This window comes from Camelina sativa, chromosome 6 (assembly GCF_000633955.1).
Source record: "Camelina sativa cultivar DH55 chromosome 6, Cs, whole genome shotgun sequence".
NCBI classification, from domain to species: Eukaryota; Viridiplantae; Streptophyta; class Magnoliopsida; order Brassicales; family Brassicaceae; genus Camelina; species Camelina sativa.
The window spans coordinates 3,116,877-3,129,470 of record NC_025690.1 but is presented as its reverse complement, the minus strand read 5'-3'; the positions used below and the strand labels follow the sequence as shown (position 1 = coordinate 3,129,470).

At 35.2% G+C, this 12,594-nt stretch overlaps 4 protein-coding genes, 1 long non-coding RNA gene and 1 pseudogene across 5 annotated transcripts; 3 read left to right on the top strand and 3 right to left on the bottom strand.

Moving 5' to 3' along the window:
• Positions 304-2,178, top strand: LOC104790258 (cytochrome P450 71B26-like). Its single transcript, XM_010515969.2, has 3 exons — positions 304-647; positions 725-1,305; positions 1,398-2,178. Exons 2-3 carry the CDS (start codon positions 1,048-1,050, stop codon positions 2,010-2,012), a joined length of 873 nt encoding a protein of 290 aa, XP_010514271.1. The 5' UTR covers positions 304-647; positions 725-1,047; the 3' UTR covers positions 2,013-2,178.
• Positions 341-969, top strand: LOC104793908 (cytochrome P450 71B26-like). The gene is made up of 2 exons (XM_010520329.1): positions 341-647; positions 725-969. Exons 1-2 carry the CDS (start codon positions 341-343, stop codon positions 967-969), a joined length of 552 nt encoding a protein of 183 aa, XP_010518631.1.
• On the top strand, positions 2,331-4,123 carry LOC104790256 (annotated as a pseudogene).
• LOC104790257 lies at positions 4,198-6,448 on the bottom strand. The gene is made up of 3 exons (XR_768661.2): positions 6,169-6,448; positions 5,635-5,715; positions 4,198-5,288 (listed from the first exon to the last, which is right to left on the bottom strand). It is a non-coding gene; the product is annotated as an uncharacterized LOC104790257 (long non-coding RNA).
• Positions 7,540-8,211, bottom strand: LOC104790255. The gene has a single exon (XM_019246262.1). The coding sequence runs from the start codon at positions 8,209-8,211 to the stop codon at positions 7,540-7,542; it is 672 nt and encodes a 223-aa protein (XP_019101807.1).
• Positions 9,643-10,179, bottom strand: LOC104793906 (glutathione S-transferase T3-like). Its single transcript, XM_010520327.1, has one exon. It carries the CDS (start codon positions 10,177-10,179, stop codon positions 9,643-9,645), a length of 537 nt encoding a protein of 178 aa, XP_010518629.1.

Below are 12,594 nucleotides of genomic sequence, written 5' to 3'. Positions count from 1 at the left end.
TCCTATTTAACTTGTAACGTGGGATATTGTATCCCTTATAATGTCGTCCATTATTCATAATTGTATCATACTGTTACTGTGCATCCATGAAAGATGTGATATGATTGAGTTACTCGATGGTTATACTCGTTCTGAGAAATCTTCGGTATTAGAGTTCGAATTACTTTCAGTTATTAAAATAAAAAACAGAAATTTTTTTAACATTATTATCCGTCAAGTCGACTTCAATCAACTAAACTGTGAGGTGAGCGTTAGTGCGTTACTCAAAGTTGTATATATACTAAGGCATATGCAGGGCATGAGCTTTCTTCACCAATAGCTAAAACAAAATAATATACAAATGGCTAATATTTGGATTCTATTACTTCTCTTCCTAATCATCTTACTTTTTCTCGTGGCCTTCAAACGCACAAATCATGGGCAGCATCGACAAATACCATCTCCTCCTGGTTTTCCCATCATCGGAAACTTACACCAGCTCGGAGCATTACAACATCAGTCTCTATGGAATCTCTCAAAAAAGTATGGTCCTGTGATGCTTTTAAGGCTTGGAAAAGTCCCAACAGTTGTACTTTCTTCCTCTGAAACAGCAAAACAAGCTCTCAAAGACAATGACCTCCATTGTTGTAGCCGTCCTCCCTCAGCAGGTACTGTAAATCTCACAACATACACTAACAGTACTGAAGTTCTGAGTTTTTACTTCATTCTTCTCTCAACTCCTCAGGAACAAGAGAGCTCTCGTACAACTATCTGGATATGTCTTCCTCTCCTTATAATGAATACTGGAAAGAACTAAGGAAGCTTTGTGCACAAGAACTCCTGAGTGCTCACAAAATTCAATCCATTCAACCCATAAAGGACGAGGAGGACAAGAAAGTGATTGATACAATCGCGGAGTCAGCTTCTCTGAAAGATCCGGTTAACTTGAGCAAGACGTTTCTTGCTTTAACTACAAGTGTAGTTTGCTAGGCAGCGTTTGGTGTAAGTTTTGAGGACACTGTGCTCAACAGTGACAGATTCAACAAGTTAGTCCGAGATGCTTTCGAGATGTTGGGAAGCTTCTCTGCCTCAGATTTTTTTCCGCATATCGGATGGATCATCGATATGTTCAAAGGTTTACAAGGGCGGAGAGTAAAAAGCGTACAAGATTTCGATGCCTTCTATGAGCAAATGTTTGATCTGCATAATAAGGAAAAACAAGAAGGGAGTGACGATTTCGTGGATCTCCTTCTGAGGTTTGAGAAAGAAGAAACTGTTGTTGGAAATGACAAGCTCACAAGAAACCATATCAAAGCAATATTGATGGTACAGTTATATCATGATAGTGTTCATTAATTTATTTAAAAGACTTTTTACCAGTCTAAATTATGTTTGTTTTTGTATGTTATTGTATACAGAACATTCTTTTAGGAGGGATCGATACTTCAGCAATAACAATGACATGGGCAATGGCAGAACTTGCCAAAAACCCTAGAGTCATGAATAAAGTTCAATCCGAAATCAGAAGCCATATCAAGAACAAAGAAAGAATCAGCTTCGACGACACTGATAAGCTCGAATACCTGAAAATGGTGATCAAAGAAACATGGAGGTTACATCCACCAACACCTCTTCTCCTCCCAAGAGAAGTAATGACGGAATTTAAGATCAATGGCTACACCATTCCAGTCAAGACACGGCTTTTTGTGAATGTATGGGCTATTGGTCGTGATCCTGATACCTGGAAAGATCCGGAAACGTTTCTCCCCGAAAGGTTTATGGATAGTAACATTGATGCAAAAGGACAGAACTTTGAGCTGTTGTCGTTTGGGAGTGGTAGGAGAATATGTCCTGGAATGTACATGGGAACAACAATGGTGGAGTTTGGCCTAGCTAATCTGTTGTATCATTTTGATTGGAAGTTACCAGAAGGCATGACAGTTGAAGATATCGATATGGAAGAAGCTCCTGGACTTACTATGAGCAAAAAAAGTGAACTTTTACTTGTTCCTCTGAAGTACTTAGACCACTGATCACATAACGTAAGTTCTTCTTGGATTGTACCATAAATAAAAACGTATTTACATTTAAAAGAATTTCCAGTTGTACTAGTTTGTTTATGTAAATTTGCATTATGATATTTCTCGTCTTATAAACTGTAATCTTTAAAATAGGGTTTATTTCTAGTCCTTACACGTATAGTATGAGTACGATAATATCTTAACCTCACTCTCTCTGTCTTCATCTCAAACCTTATCCTGACCGACGGCACAAAACGACATTTAAGTTTGTATATATCAAAACCAACCTGTGTTTCCGTATATTAATACGTCTTCTCAGACTAGATTAAATCGAAACTTGTTGTTTTGTACTAAATACTCTGTTTCTCTATCTCCGAAAAAACAAAGGAACAAAAACAATGGCGATTCTTCTGTCTTTCTTCTTACTTCTATCCCTTCCCGTTATCTTCTTGGTAATTTACACCAAGAAGATCAAAGACTCAAACCTGAAACTTCCTCCGAGCCCACCAAAGCTTCCTTTCATCGGAAACCTACACCAGCTTCGAGGATTGCTTCACATATGTCTTCACGATCTCTCCAAGAAATATGGACCAGTGATGCATCTCAGTCTAGGGTTTATCCCAGTTGTGGTAATCTCATCAAGTGAAGCAGCTGAAGAAGTTCTTAAAACCCATGACCTAGATTGTTGTACACGACCCAAGACTCTTGGAATGCAAACATTTTCGCGTAACGGTAAAGACATTGGTTTTGCGTCATACGGTGAGGGATGGAGAGAATTGCGCAAGATTGCTATTCTCGAGTTGTTCAGCACGAAAAAGGTCCGATCTTTTAGGTATATCAGAGAGGAAGAAAATGACTTGATGGTCAAGAAACTGACAGAATCAGCTTTGAAGCAATCTCCGGTGGATTTGGGCAAAACACTTTTCTCTCTATCTGCGAGTATCGTATTTAGATCTGCCTTTGGACATAATTTCTCGGAAACCAGACATCAATAAGGAAAAGATTGAAGAATTGATGTTTGAAGCTATAACAAATATGTCTTTCAAATTCTCCGATCTCTTCCCTACTGCTGATATCGGATGGTTTATGGACTTCATTTTAGGAGAACATAAGAGACTTCACAACATTTTTGTAGAAGTTGATACTTTTGTCAAGAAAATAGTTGATGATCATTCGAAGATTAGACATGGAGTAACATCTCAAGATCGTCCTGATATCGTTGATGTGATGTTGGAAATGCTACACAAGCACGAACAAGATGATTCTTTCAAGCTCACAATTGATCATCTCCATGGAGTCATCTCAGTAAGCATAGAATATTTATTTAGTTCATGATTCTTGATTAATCTTGACCTAACCTAGCTAATCATATTTCTTGACCAATTGATCAGAATATATTTCTTGCTGGGGCAGACACAAGTGCTATCACCATGATTTGGGCAATGACAGAGCTTGTTAGAAACCCGAGAGTGATGAAAAAAACTCAAGAAGAGATCCGAAGTTGCATTGGAATCAAACAAAATGAAAGAATCGATGAAGAAGATGTTGATAAGCTTCAATACTTGAAGCTTGTGATCAAAGAAACCTTAAGGCTACACCCACCAGCTCCTGTGATAATTCCAAGAGAAACAATGAGTCAAATCAATATTCAAGGCTACAACATTCCCCCAAAAACCCTTATTTTGGTAAACGCATGGTCTATCGGCCAAAACCCTTACCGCTGGGAATGTCCAGAGGAGTTTATCCCGGAGAGGTTTATTGATTTTCCTGTGGATTACAGAGGGCAGAGCTTTGAAATGTTACCGTTTGGTTCTGGCCGGAGGATATGTCCGGGAATGGCTTTTGGGATTTCGACAGTTGAACTGGGACTCTTGAACTTGCTTTACTTCTTTGATTGGAGATTACCTGAGGAGAATAATGATATGAACATGGAAGAAGCTGGTGATGTAATTCCCTCTTTACAATGTGCCTTCGTAGCATATTACCCAAATTTCAAAACCGCGTTTTCCCATTAAAACTACAAAAAACCGCGTTCTCCCATCAAAACTATAAAACTGTGTGTTTTCTACTAAAATTGCAAAATTGAGTTTTGTCACCAACATTTTTTTAACTAAAAATCTATTTGAGAGCTAACAACATATAATTTATCAGATACGTTTCTGATCTTTTTGTGGATGAATGTCATATATAGTAACAAAATTTTTGTGGACACGTCTTATTGAGTAAACGAGAAGCTGGAAAGTATATCGTAACAGAAATAATCAAACTCCTCCTATTGACCCATTCGGGAGTAGATTGAGAATAACTGCCCAGTTTGTAGAGAAGTTACCAGCGAGGAGCTTGGAAGCAAGACCCGACCACACTTCTCTCTGAGTATGGACATTCAAAAAACAAATGATTCCTGGTTTCCAATGGCACTTGACAGAAGACACAAGATATGGGAGCCCCAACATTCAAACTCATCATCCGGTCTCCCGTTGTTAATCTATTTATTGTTGTAAGCCAAGCATAAAAACAAAATTTTGGCATGGCATGGGTAAACCATATGCCTTGGGACCAATCTTGCCTTGTGTGATGCACCCGAGTTGCCTCCCACACTCCTTTTATGTTGAAGGAGTCCTTATAAAAATCTCATTTGCCTCTCCCAAGAACCACATGCTCTGTTTCAACTAGTCCCTTAGACCATCTCCAATGGTTAAGAATCTCTCATGGGTTTTTAACCATATTTATGATAGAAATATAGCTAAATCAAAATCTAAGAAACTCATGAATGTTTTTTAAAAAAACATGCTCCAATTGTAGAGGTTCTTAAAATTGAAAATTTGAAAATCAAAATCTTATGTTCAAAATATTTTGACTCTCAAGTTAACTTGACACACACTCTTAGACCTTGTCATTTATGCAGTCTAAACTTGCATCTCACAGCTTCACCAACATATGCAGCCTGAAAATGAAACAAAAAAATGCAGCTTGATCACAGATTAACAAGCATTTATCAACAAAGAAAGTTTCAATGTCACTGGTGAAACGCCAACTCTTGGATCATCAGTAGCAGTTTCTCTCCAAAAATGCTTTTCTCCAAATGCAGCCTGAAAATGAAACAAAAACCACAAAGAGGCTTTCCATGGAGATTGCAGAATGGATGTCAAATATATCATCAGTTTAGATATTTCTATATTGATAGTTCTATGCAAAAATATTTAACACCTACTAAGTAGTAAATTTACATCACTCAGCTGAGATCCTGATTTGCAGCTTGTTATTCCACTCAGTACAGCTTATCACACCCTGCAATATCAGTAGATGTTCCATCAAATTCTATTAGCATATCTTGATGTCGCAATAGCTTATTTAAGTTCATCATGTATGCTCCAATCAGAAACACTAATCACACATTGATCACAACAAGAACAGAATGACAACCAAGCTGCAGCAACAACCGATTCAAAACTAATCCAGAACTAACAAGAAAAAAAAAACAGAAACATTGATCAAGCAATGATTACAGTGAAACAAAATACACAAACTTATGACAATGAAACAAACTTATATAGCAAGTTCTCCAATTAACCTCACAAAAAAACAAAGAAACGAATCAAAATCAATTAAACTATCCAGCTTGTGATTGAAGGACCTTCATCAGGATCATACAGAGACGTACTGCCCTGTAGACGTAATCAATTAGCGTTTATTTTAAACAGCATTGGTTGGCCTCCTGCAACAGAAACAATAACTTCGATTGATTAACCTAAAATACAAACAAGAAGCAGATGGGGCTGTTTCTCTAACATTACCATACATGTCTTTAAACTACACCAACCATAACAATTCGGATTATAAAAACCTCCTCAAATCCATATTAAATCCAATCTAATGTTACCAATTCTCGAGATTACTCAATGACCCTTTTGCTCAATATCATCAACTAAGCAATCAAAACCCTAAATTCGACCAACATAAGTAGAAAATATTGTGATGTCTCTACAGTTTTGGTGTTTCGGTATAGTATAAACCGAATTTATTGATTTTGTACTGGTTTAAGAGTTTTGGTTTACTCAAGTCAGAGTCTATATATATACTCCTTTTGTACATTCTTTTCCAATTAATGAGAGAATAAGATTAATAAAGGTCATCATCAAGTAAAAGAAAACGAGGAGAAAGAACAAACCTTTCTCAAATTTTCAGTAAAGATGCGCTTAAACCTGAAAACAGAACATGGAGAGAGAAACGGAGATTTAGAGAATTGGGTTAGGGTTTGTAAGAATCTGGGAGCAAGAGGAGAATCCATGACATGTGAGTGGCTAAAACGGCTTGATACTACTCAAATTTTCAATAAGAAAGAGTCGCTACAGAGAGAATTGAGAAGGAGAGAAAGAGTTTGTCGCGAAAGAGAAAGACAGGAGGAGAAGCAAAACGACAATTTTGTTCATCACCCAACCAATATTGAACACGTCACTGCCTCGTAAGGGTTCTTTTAAACCCCTTAATTAAGAGGTACTTCTTAGCAATATTCTTATTTTTGATTTAATTTTATTAGATAAAAAACCTAAGAATTTACACTAAGAAATTTAACATAAGGGCATCTGCATTGGGAGAACTGTTTTGGGTGTTCTTAGAGAACTGTTTTGGGTATTCTTAGAGTAAAATTATTATTAAGATATTGTAAGATCATTAGTTTAGATCTTTTGTTTAAGAAGTTGGTTATTGGGAGAACATGTTAAGATCATAAGATTTAATAATATAATATTCTAAACATATTACAATTTTAAAAACTTTAAAAAATAACATTTAAATTCCAAACTTAAAAAACTTATACTTAAATTCAAAATACAATACCAAAAAAAACATTAAAGATATAAAAAAAAAAAAACAAACATATTACTTAATTAAAGCACACAAACATTTTATTTAATTAATACATAGGTTAATGTCCAAATTTATTCCATATATTCTCAATCAAATCCTCTTTTAATTTGTGATGTGCTTGTCTATCATGAATTCTTGTATGACCATCACCTAAACCCTCAAGATTTGAATCCATATTTACTGAAAACGTAAGATCCGAAGTAGATCTGGTTCCATCTTCTTGTTGGAATTCTTGTTCGTCATAGAGTGTGTATGAATCTCGTTCATCTTCGACAATCATATTATGGAGTATGAGACATGCTCTCATAATATATGCAATTTTACCCTTCGCCCATTAAAGAGATGGATTTTTAATCATGGCGAATCTAGATTGCAGGACTCCAAATGCACGTTCAACATCTTTTCGTGCACCTTCTTGATGTTCTGCAAACAAACGATGTTTCGGGTGTTGTGGTTGTGGGATGGATTTAACAAATGCTGCCCATTCGGGGTAAATAACATCCGTTAGATAGTAAGCCAAATTATACTCCCTTCCGTTGACATAGTACGTAACTTCGAGAGCCCGACCGTAAATAATGTCATTAAATACTGGTGATTGATCAAGAACATTTAAATCGTTACAAGTACTTGGAGCTCCAAAAAAATGCGTGCCATATCCAGAGATCTTGTGAAGCTACCGCCTCCAAAACAATTGGTGGTTTACTGGTGCCTCGTGAATACATTCCTTTCCAAGCGGTTGGGCAATTTTTCCACTTCCACTGCATACAGTCGATGCTTCCAACATCCCGGGAAAATCCCGCTGTTCTCCATAAAAGAGTAGCCTTTGAAGATCCTCTGGTGTGGGTCGGCGTAGGTATTCAATGCCAAACAAGTCAACTATTCCGACGACGAAATGTTCCAAACATTTACGAGCATTCGATTCAGCAAGACGTATATATTCGTCAACCGAGTCCGACCCAGTACCATATGCTAATAGTCGAAATGCTGCAGTACATTGTTGTAGCGGTGATAAACCATTCCGGAAGGTTGCATCCTTTTTTGGTTGAAAATATGGAACTTCTTCACTGAGACGATTCACAACACGCAAGAACAATGACTTGTTCATTCGAAACCGTCTGCAAAATTGCCTCTTCGTGTAAGTCGGATTATCACTAAAATAATTGTTCCACAAACATTTGTGCCCTTCTTCCCGTTTTCTATCGATATATGTACGTTTATTCCTTTCGGCCGGAATTTCCTCTTCAGCAGCTTCAAATTGATTATTAAACTTCTCTTGAAAATATTGGTTAAAACTATCATTATTCGGATCATAATGGTAGTGAAAATTGTTGGATGAAGATGCCATAAAAGCTATGTATTAATAAGATGAACAAAAGAAAATAATACAAGAGAATAAACTTGTAATTTGTAGATAGAGAGAGAAGAGAATTGTATGTTTTTGGTGAGAGGAGGAATTGTACGAGAGAAGTGTATGTTTGATTTTGATGAAATAAACTCTTGTGCTCTTCTGATATATATAGAGGGTAATAAACTCTTGTGCAAACAAAGACCTATGATACATGAAGTGAACTTTGTTCAAAACGTCAAGTTAATTTACGGACAAACACATGTGAACTTTGGTCTTTGTTACAAACAAAAGCATGTGACTCTGTCAGTTTTTGTCTTCCAAAACAAACAAACAAATTCATGTGACTCTGTCTTTAAAACTACAATCCAAATACCAAACTGTGCCTACAATCATACATTAGCTGAACGAGTTGCCACTACTAGTTTCCTTCTCAAAAGCCTAATCTAATTTACTTAGTAAACATGATAAGTGCCACTACCAAAACACTCATACTAAAGCAAACAACAACTACCAATTCAGGGGCCATTTGAAACAATGGTTTCTTCTCACCTAACTCAGTAACAAGCCTCTCCAGGTTCACCAACCTCTGATCTGAATGGTTTAGTTGGTCCTTGAGCTGGATCAGTTGTGNAGTTGGTCCTTGAGCTGGATCGGTTGTGTCTCATAATCAGGAATTGGTTCAGCTTCACAGCTCCACAGACTGGTGAATCCAATCTCAGTCTCTGGTTGCAGAGGATAGTAATTGCTATCAGCCTCCTCTTCAGAACTATAGTCTAATGGGTTGTTCATTCCATAGTCGTAGATAGAGTCAAGTCTCATGTCTTCTTCAACCTGAAACCAAAAACACATAGATAAGTTTCCAAATAATTTATAACAATGAAAACAACAACAAGTTATAGCAGTTTGAACAATCTCAGATTGCATAGTAATCAGTGTTTTAAACACAAGTTGAGCAATGTTACATATCTGATTCATAAACACATTAAAAACAGAAGACAAACATAGTTAAAACAAACATAACCTACAACAGACATATCATCTAGTGTTTCTTCTAAGTTAAAACAGTTCAGCCATTAGTTTCTTCTTCAGAGCTTTTTTATCTTCATCTGGAGTTTCTTTCTTGGCAATGAGAGTGTCAAGAATGGACATCTTTTGGAGTTCTTTCATGCCCTCCAAATCCTTTTGTTTGATCTCCCACATGTAACTAAACTCTGCAGATGGTGCAGTCGATGGTGCAGCCTTCTCTTTACCTTTGTTCCTTAATTTTTTCATTGCCTTTATGCCAGGAGGCATGCTCTCGTGCTCACCAACAACAGACCCTGAAGATAGTGCAGCATCATCAGCTTTTCTTCTGTTAGAGCTTGTTGTCTTTGGAGTGGGGTTCATAGCCTCCATGTTTACCCATTTCTGTTCATAGCACAGCACATTTCAAGCATACTCCAAACCAAACTTCTTCTTGTACAGCTTAGTGAAGATTTGGTGAGCATTTTGCAGAATATCCAAATCATTCATGCCACTAGCTTTCTCACCCTTTGACTCTGCATAAGCTCCACAGAACCTGCTCACTTCCTTACTGATTTTTTGCCATCTTTGTCTACAATGGCCAGGGCGTCTTGGCTCAGCACCACCAAGTACATGAGTACTTGATGCATAATAGTCTCCTATACGCTTCCAAAAGGACCCTGCCCTTTGGTCATTCCCAACTATTGCATCCTTCGATGTGTTTAACCAGCCGCTTATTAGGACTAAGTCATCTTGTGTGGACCATATCCTTCTCTCCCTACGCTGTTCTGCTATCTCTTCTGGTTGACTAGGAGGTTGACTTGGCTGTGAACTAGTTTGTGAACTAAAAGCAGGGATTTGAGAGGAACCAATGTTTACATTGGGAGCAAAGCTGTCATATGGGAAGTTAACAAGGATAAAGTAGGATTGAGACTGACTATTAGGAGTATTATTTGATTCCATAGCAATCAACTTTAAACAAGGAATAAGCTGAGGAAGAGAGATTATTGGAAAGTTCTTAGAGATTGGTTTTGAAAGAAGCAAATAAGATAGATGATAGAAGAGAGGTAAAAGATATGAGAGATTGAGTATTTGGCTCGGGTGTAATATAGAGAAGTTACGAAGATCATTAAATTCAAAGTTTGGTGTTGTTACAGACTTTTAATTCTAAATAACCATTACCTACTTGAGTCAAATCAGAAGTAAATAAAGGTCATTGAGTGTTTTTTATATGTAAACCAAGACATTCACATTATTCAGTTTTAAAAGTTTTGTTATGTAAACCAAGACATTCATATTATTCATTACCTACTCAACTAGTTTTGTTAAAGCATTCATATTATTCAGTTTTAAAAGTTTTAAAAGTTTCAAAGCTTTCATAGAAATCAGTTTTTAAAGTTTTAAGACAACTCAAACATAAAAAGCAAAACTACAATCAAAACTTATCCGTGAATAACCACTTATACGAGAACATGACCAGATAAATAACAGGTTAGATACTGAGACATACAAAGCAAAACTAAGTGACACTAAACTCACAACAACTCAATTATATTATACAAGACATAAACCAATCAAACATCCGAGACCATCAAAAAACAATTCTGAGAAACTCATTACACAATCAAACAACACTTAACAAGCCACTACAATCAAATAAAATCTGTGAAAAAACACTTATACACTACTACACAAACCACAACACCACTCAAATCAGGAAACCAACCTTGCATTACATATAGTGAGTGTGACTTACCTTTTAGTTTCGAGCAAATGCAGGTTTGTTGATGGTTATCCGATTTAATTTGCCCTGGTTAACCTCACCTACAAGCCTTAGAAACAAAGCAAAATCGATTAATGTTCATCAGTGTTAAGGTTGATTTCAAATACAACATACAACACTCGGAATTCAGTCATACACTAGATGATAGAAGAGAGGTAAACGATATGAGAGATTGAGTATTTGGCTCGGGTGTAATATAGAGAAGTTACGAAGATCATTAAATTCAAAGTTTGGTGTTGTTACAGACTTTTAATTCTAAATAACCATTACCTACTTCAGTCAAATCAGAAGTAAATAAAAGTCATTGAGTGTTTTTTATATGTAAACCAAAAAGTTTGGTTTTGTTAATGCATTCAACTCAACTAGTTTTGTTAAAGCATTCATATCATCTAGATACTCAGACATAAAAAGCAAAACTAAGTGACACTAAAATCACAACAAATATGTGACTAACCATAATAGACTACTATACTGAAAACAAGAGCCACTCAAATCAGAAAACAAAACTGGTTCAATTACTATTAAGATTATTGCAGTAGCTATATAGTGAGTGTGGAAAGAGGGATCATTATCCAATATAGGATTTTACCAAAACCAAAATGTTTAAATTGTTACACATGTAGTCCTTTTGAAATTGTTATACAAACAAAAAAACCAATCAAACATCCGAGACCATCACAACTCAAGTCTGAGAAACTCACTATACAATCAAACAACACTTTACAAGCAACTACAATCACATATGTTTCTCCAAAATAGATCCTTAATGAATTTTTAATTATTAACTTAAAAAAATAATAGATAATATATATTAAAATTTAATAGAATGACAATGTCAAAAGATTATGAAATAAATGACATTTTTCAGATATTTGATTTTGTGGAAACTTTACTTTATTATATAAGATAGTATAAAATTACCTTGATATTATAGTTTGGTCGCCTAAGAAAGTATCTCGTTTAAAATAGTATAAATTTTCTGTTTGTTGTAATTTAAACAGCAATTCAACTAAAAATAATTTTTATGTATTTTTAAAGAAACTCTCACTGTTTCTTAACGATGAAGCTGCTATAACATGTCAAGTTGTAACCAGTGCCGGATGCAGAAGACTATTTTGCATGGGGCAAACACATATAATTTATAATAATAAATTTCTATTATAAAAATGTTACAGAAATTATATATACTAATTTGACAGCATCAAAGTATATCTTCCATGTAACATATTTTAAAATTTGAAATATAAAATGAACCCAAATTTTTGAAAGTGTTTCTTTTATTGGTTTATAATTATACTTAATTACTTATATTATATTATATATATAAAATTTAATAATTAAAAAGACACATTTACAAACTTAAAATTCACAATAAACTATAAATATATGTATTACATTTAAATTCACTTATCTAACCATATCAAAAAAATTTAAACTCTAAAAATAACAAATGAACAACAAAAGAAATAATATTGTTTGATGTTATTAATTTAGTAGTTTTATAACATTTTTAGTTAAGTTATATGTATACTAAACAATTAAAATATGAATTAAATTTGTTAAAGTTAAACTAGAAAGAAATACAAGAAAAAAAA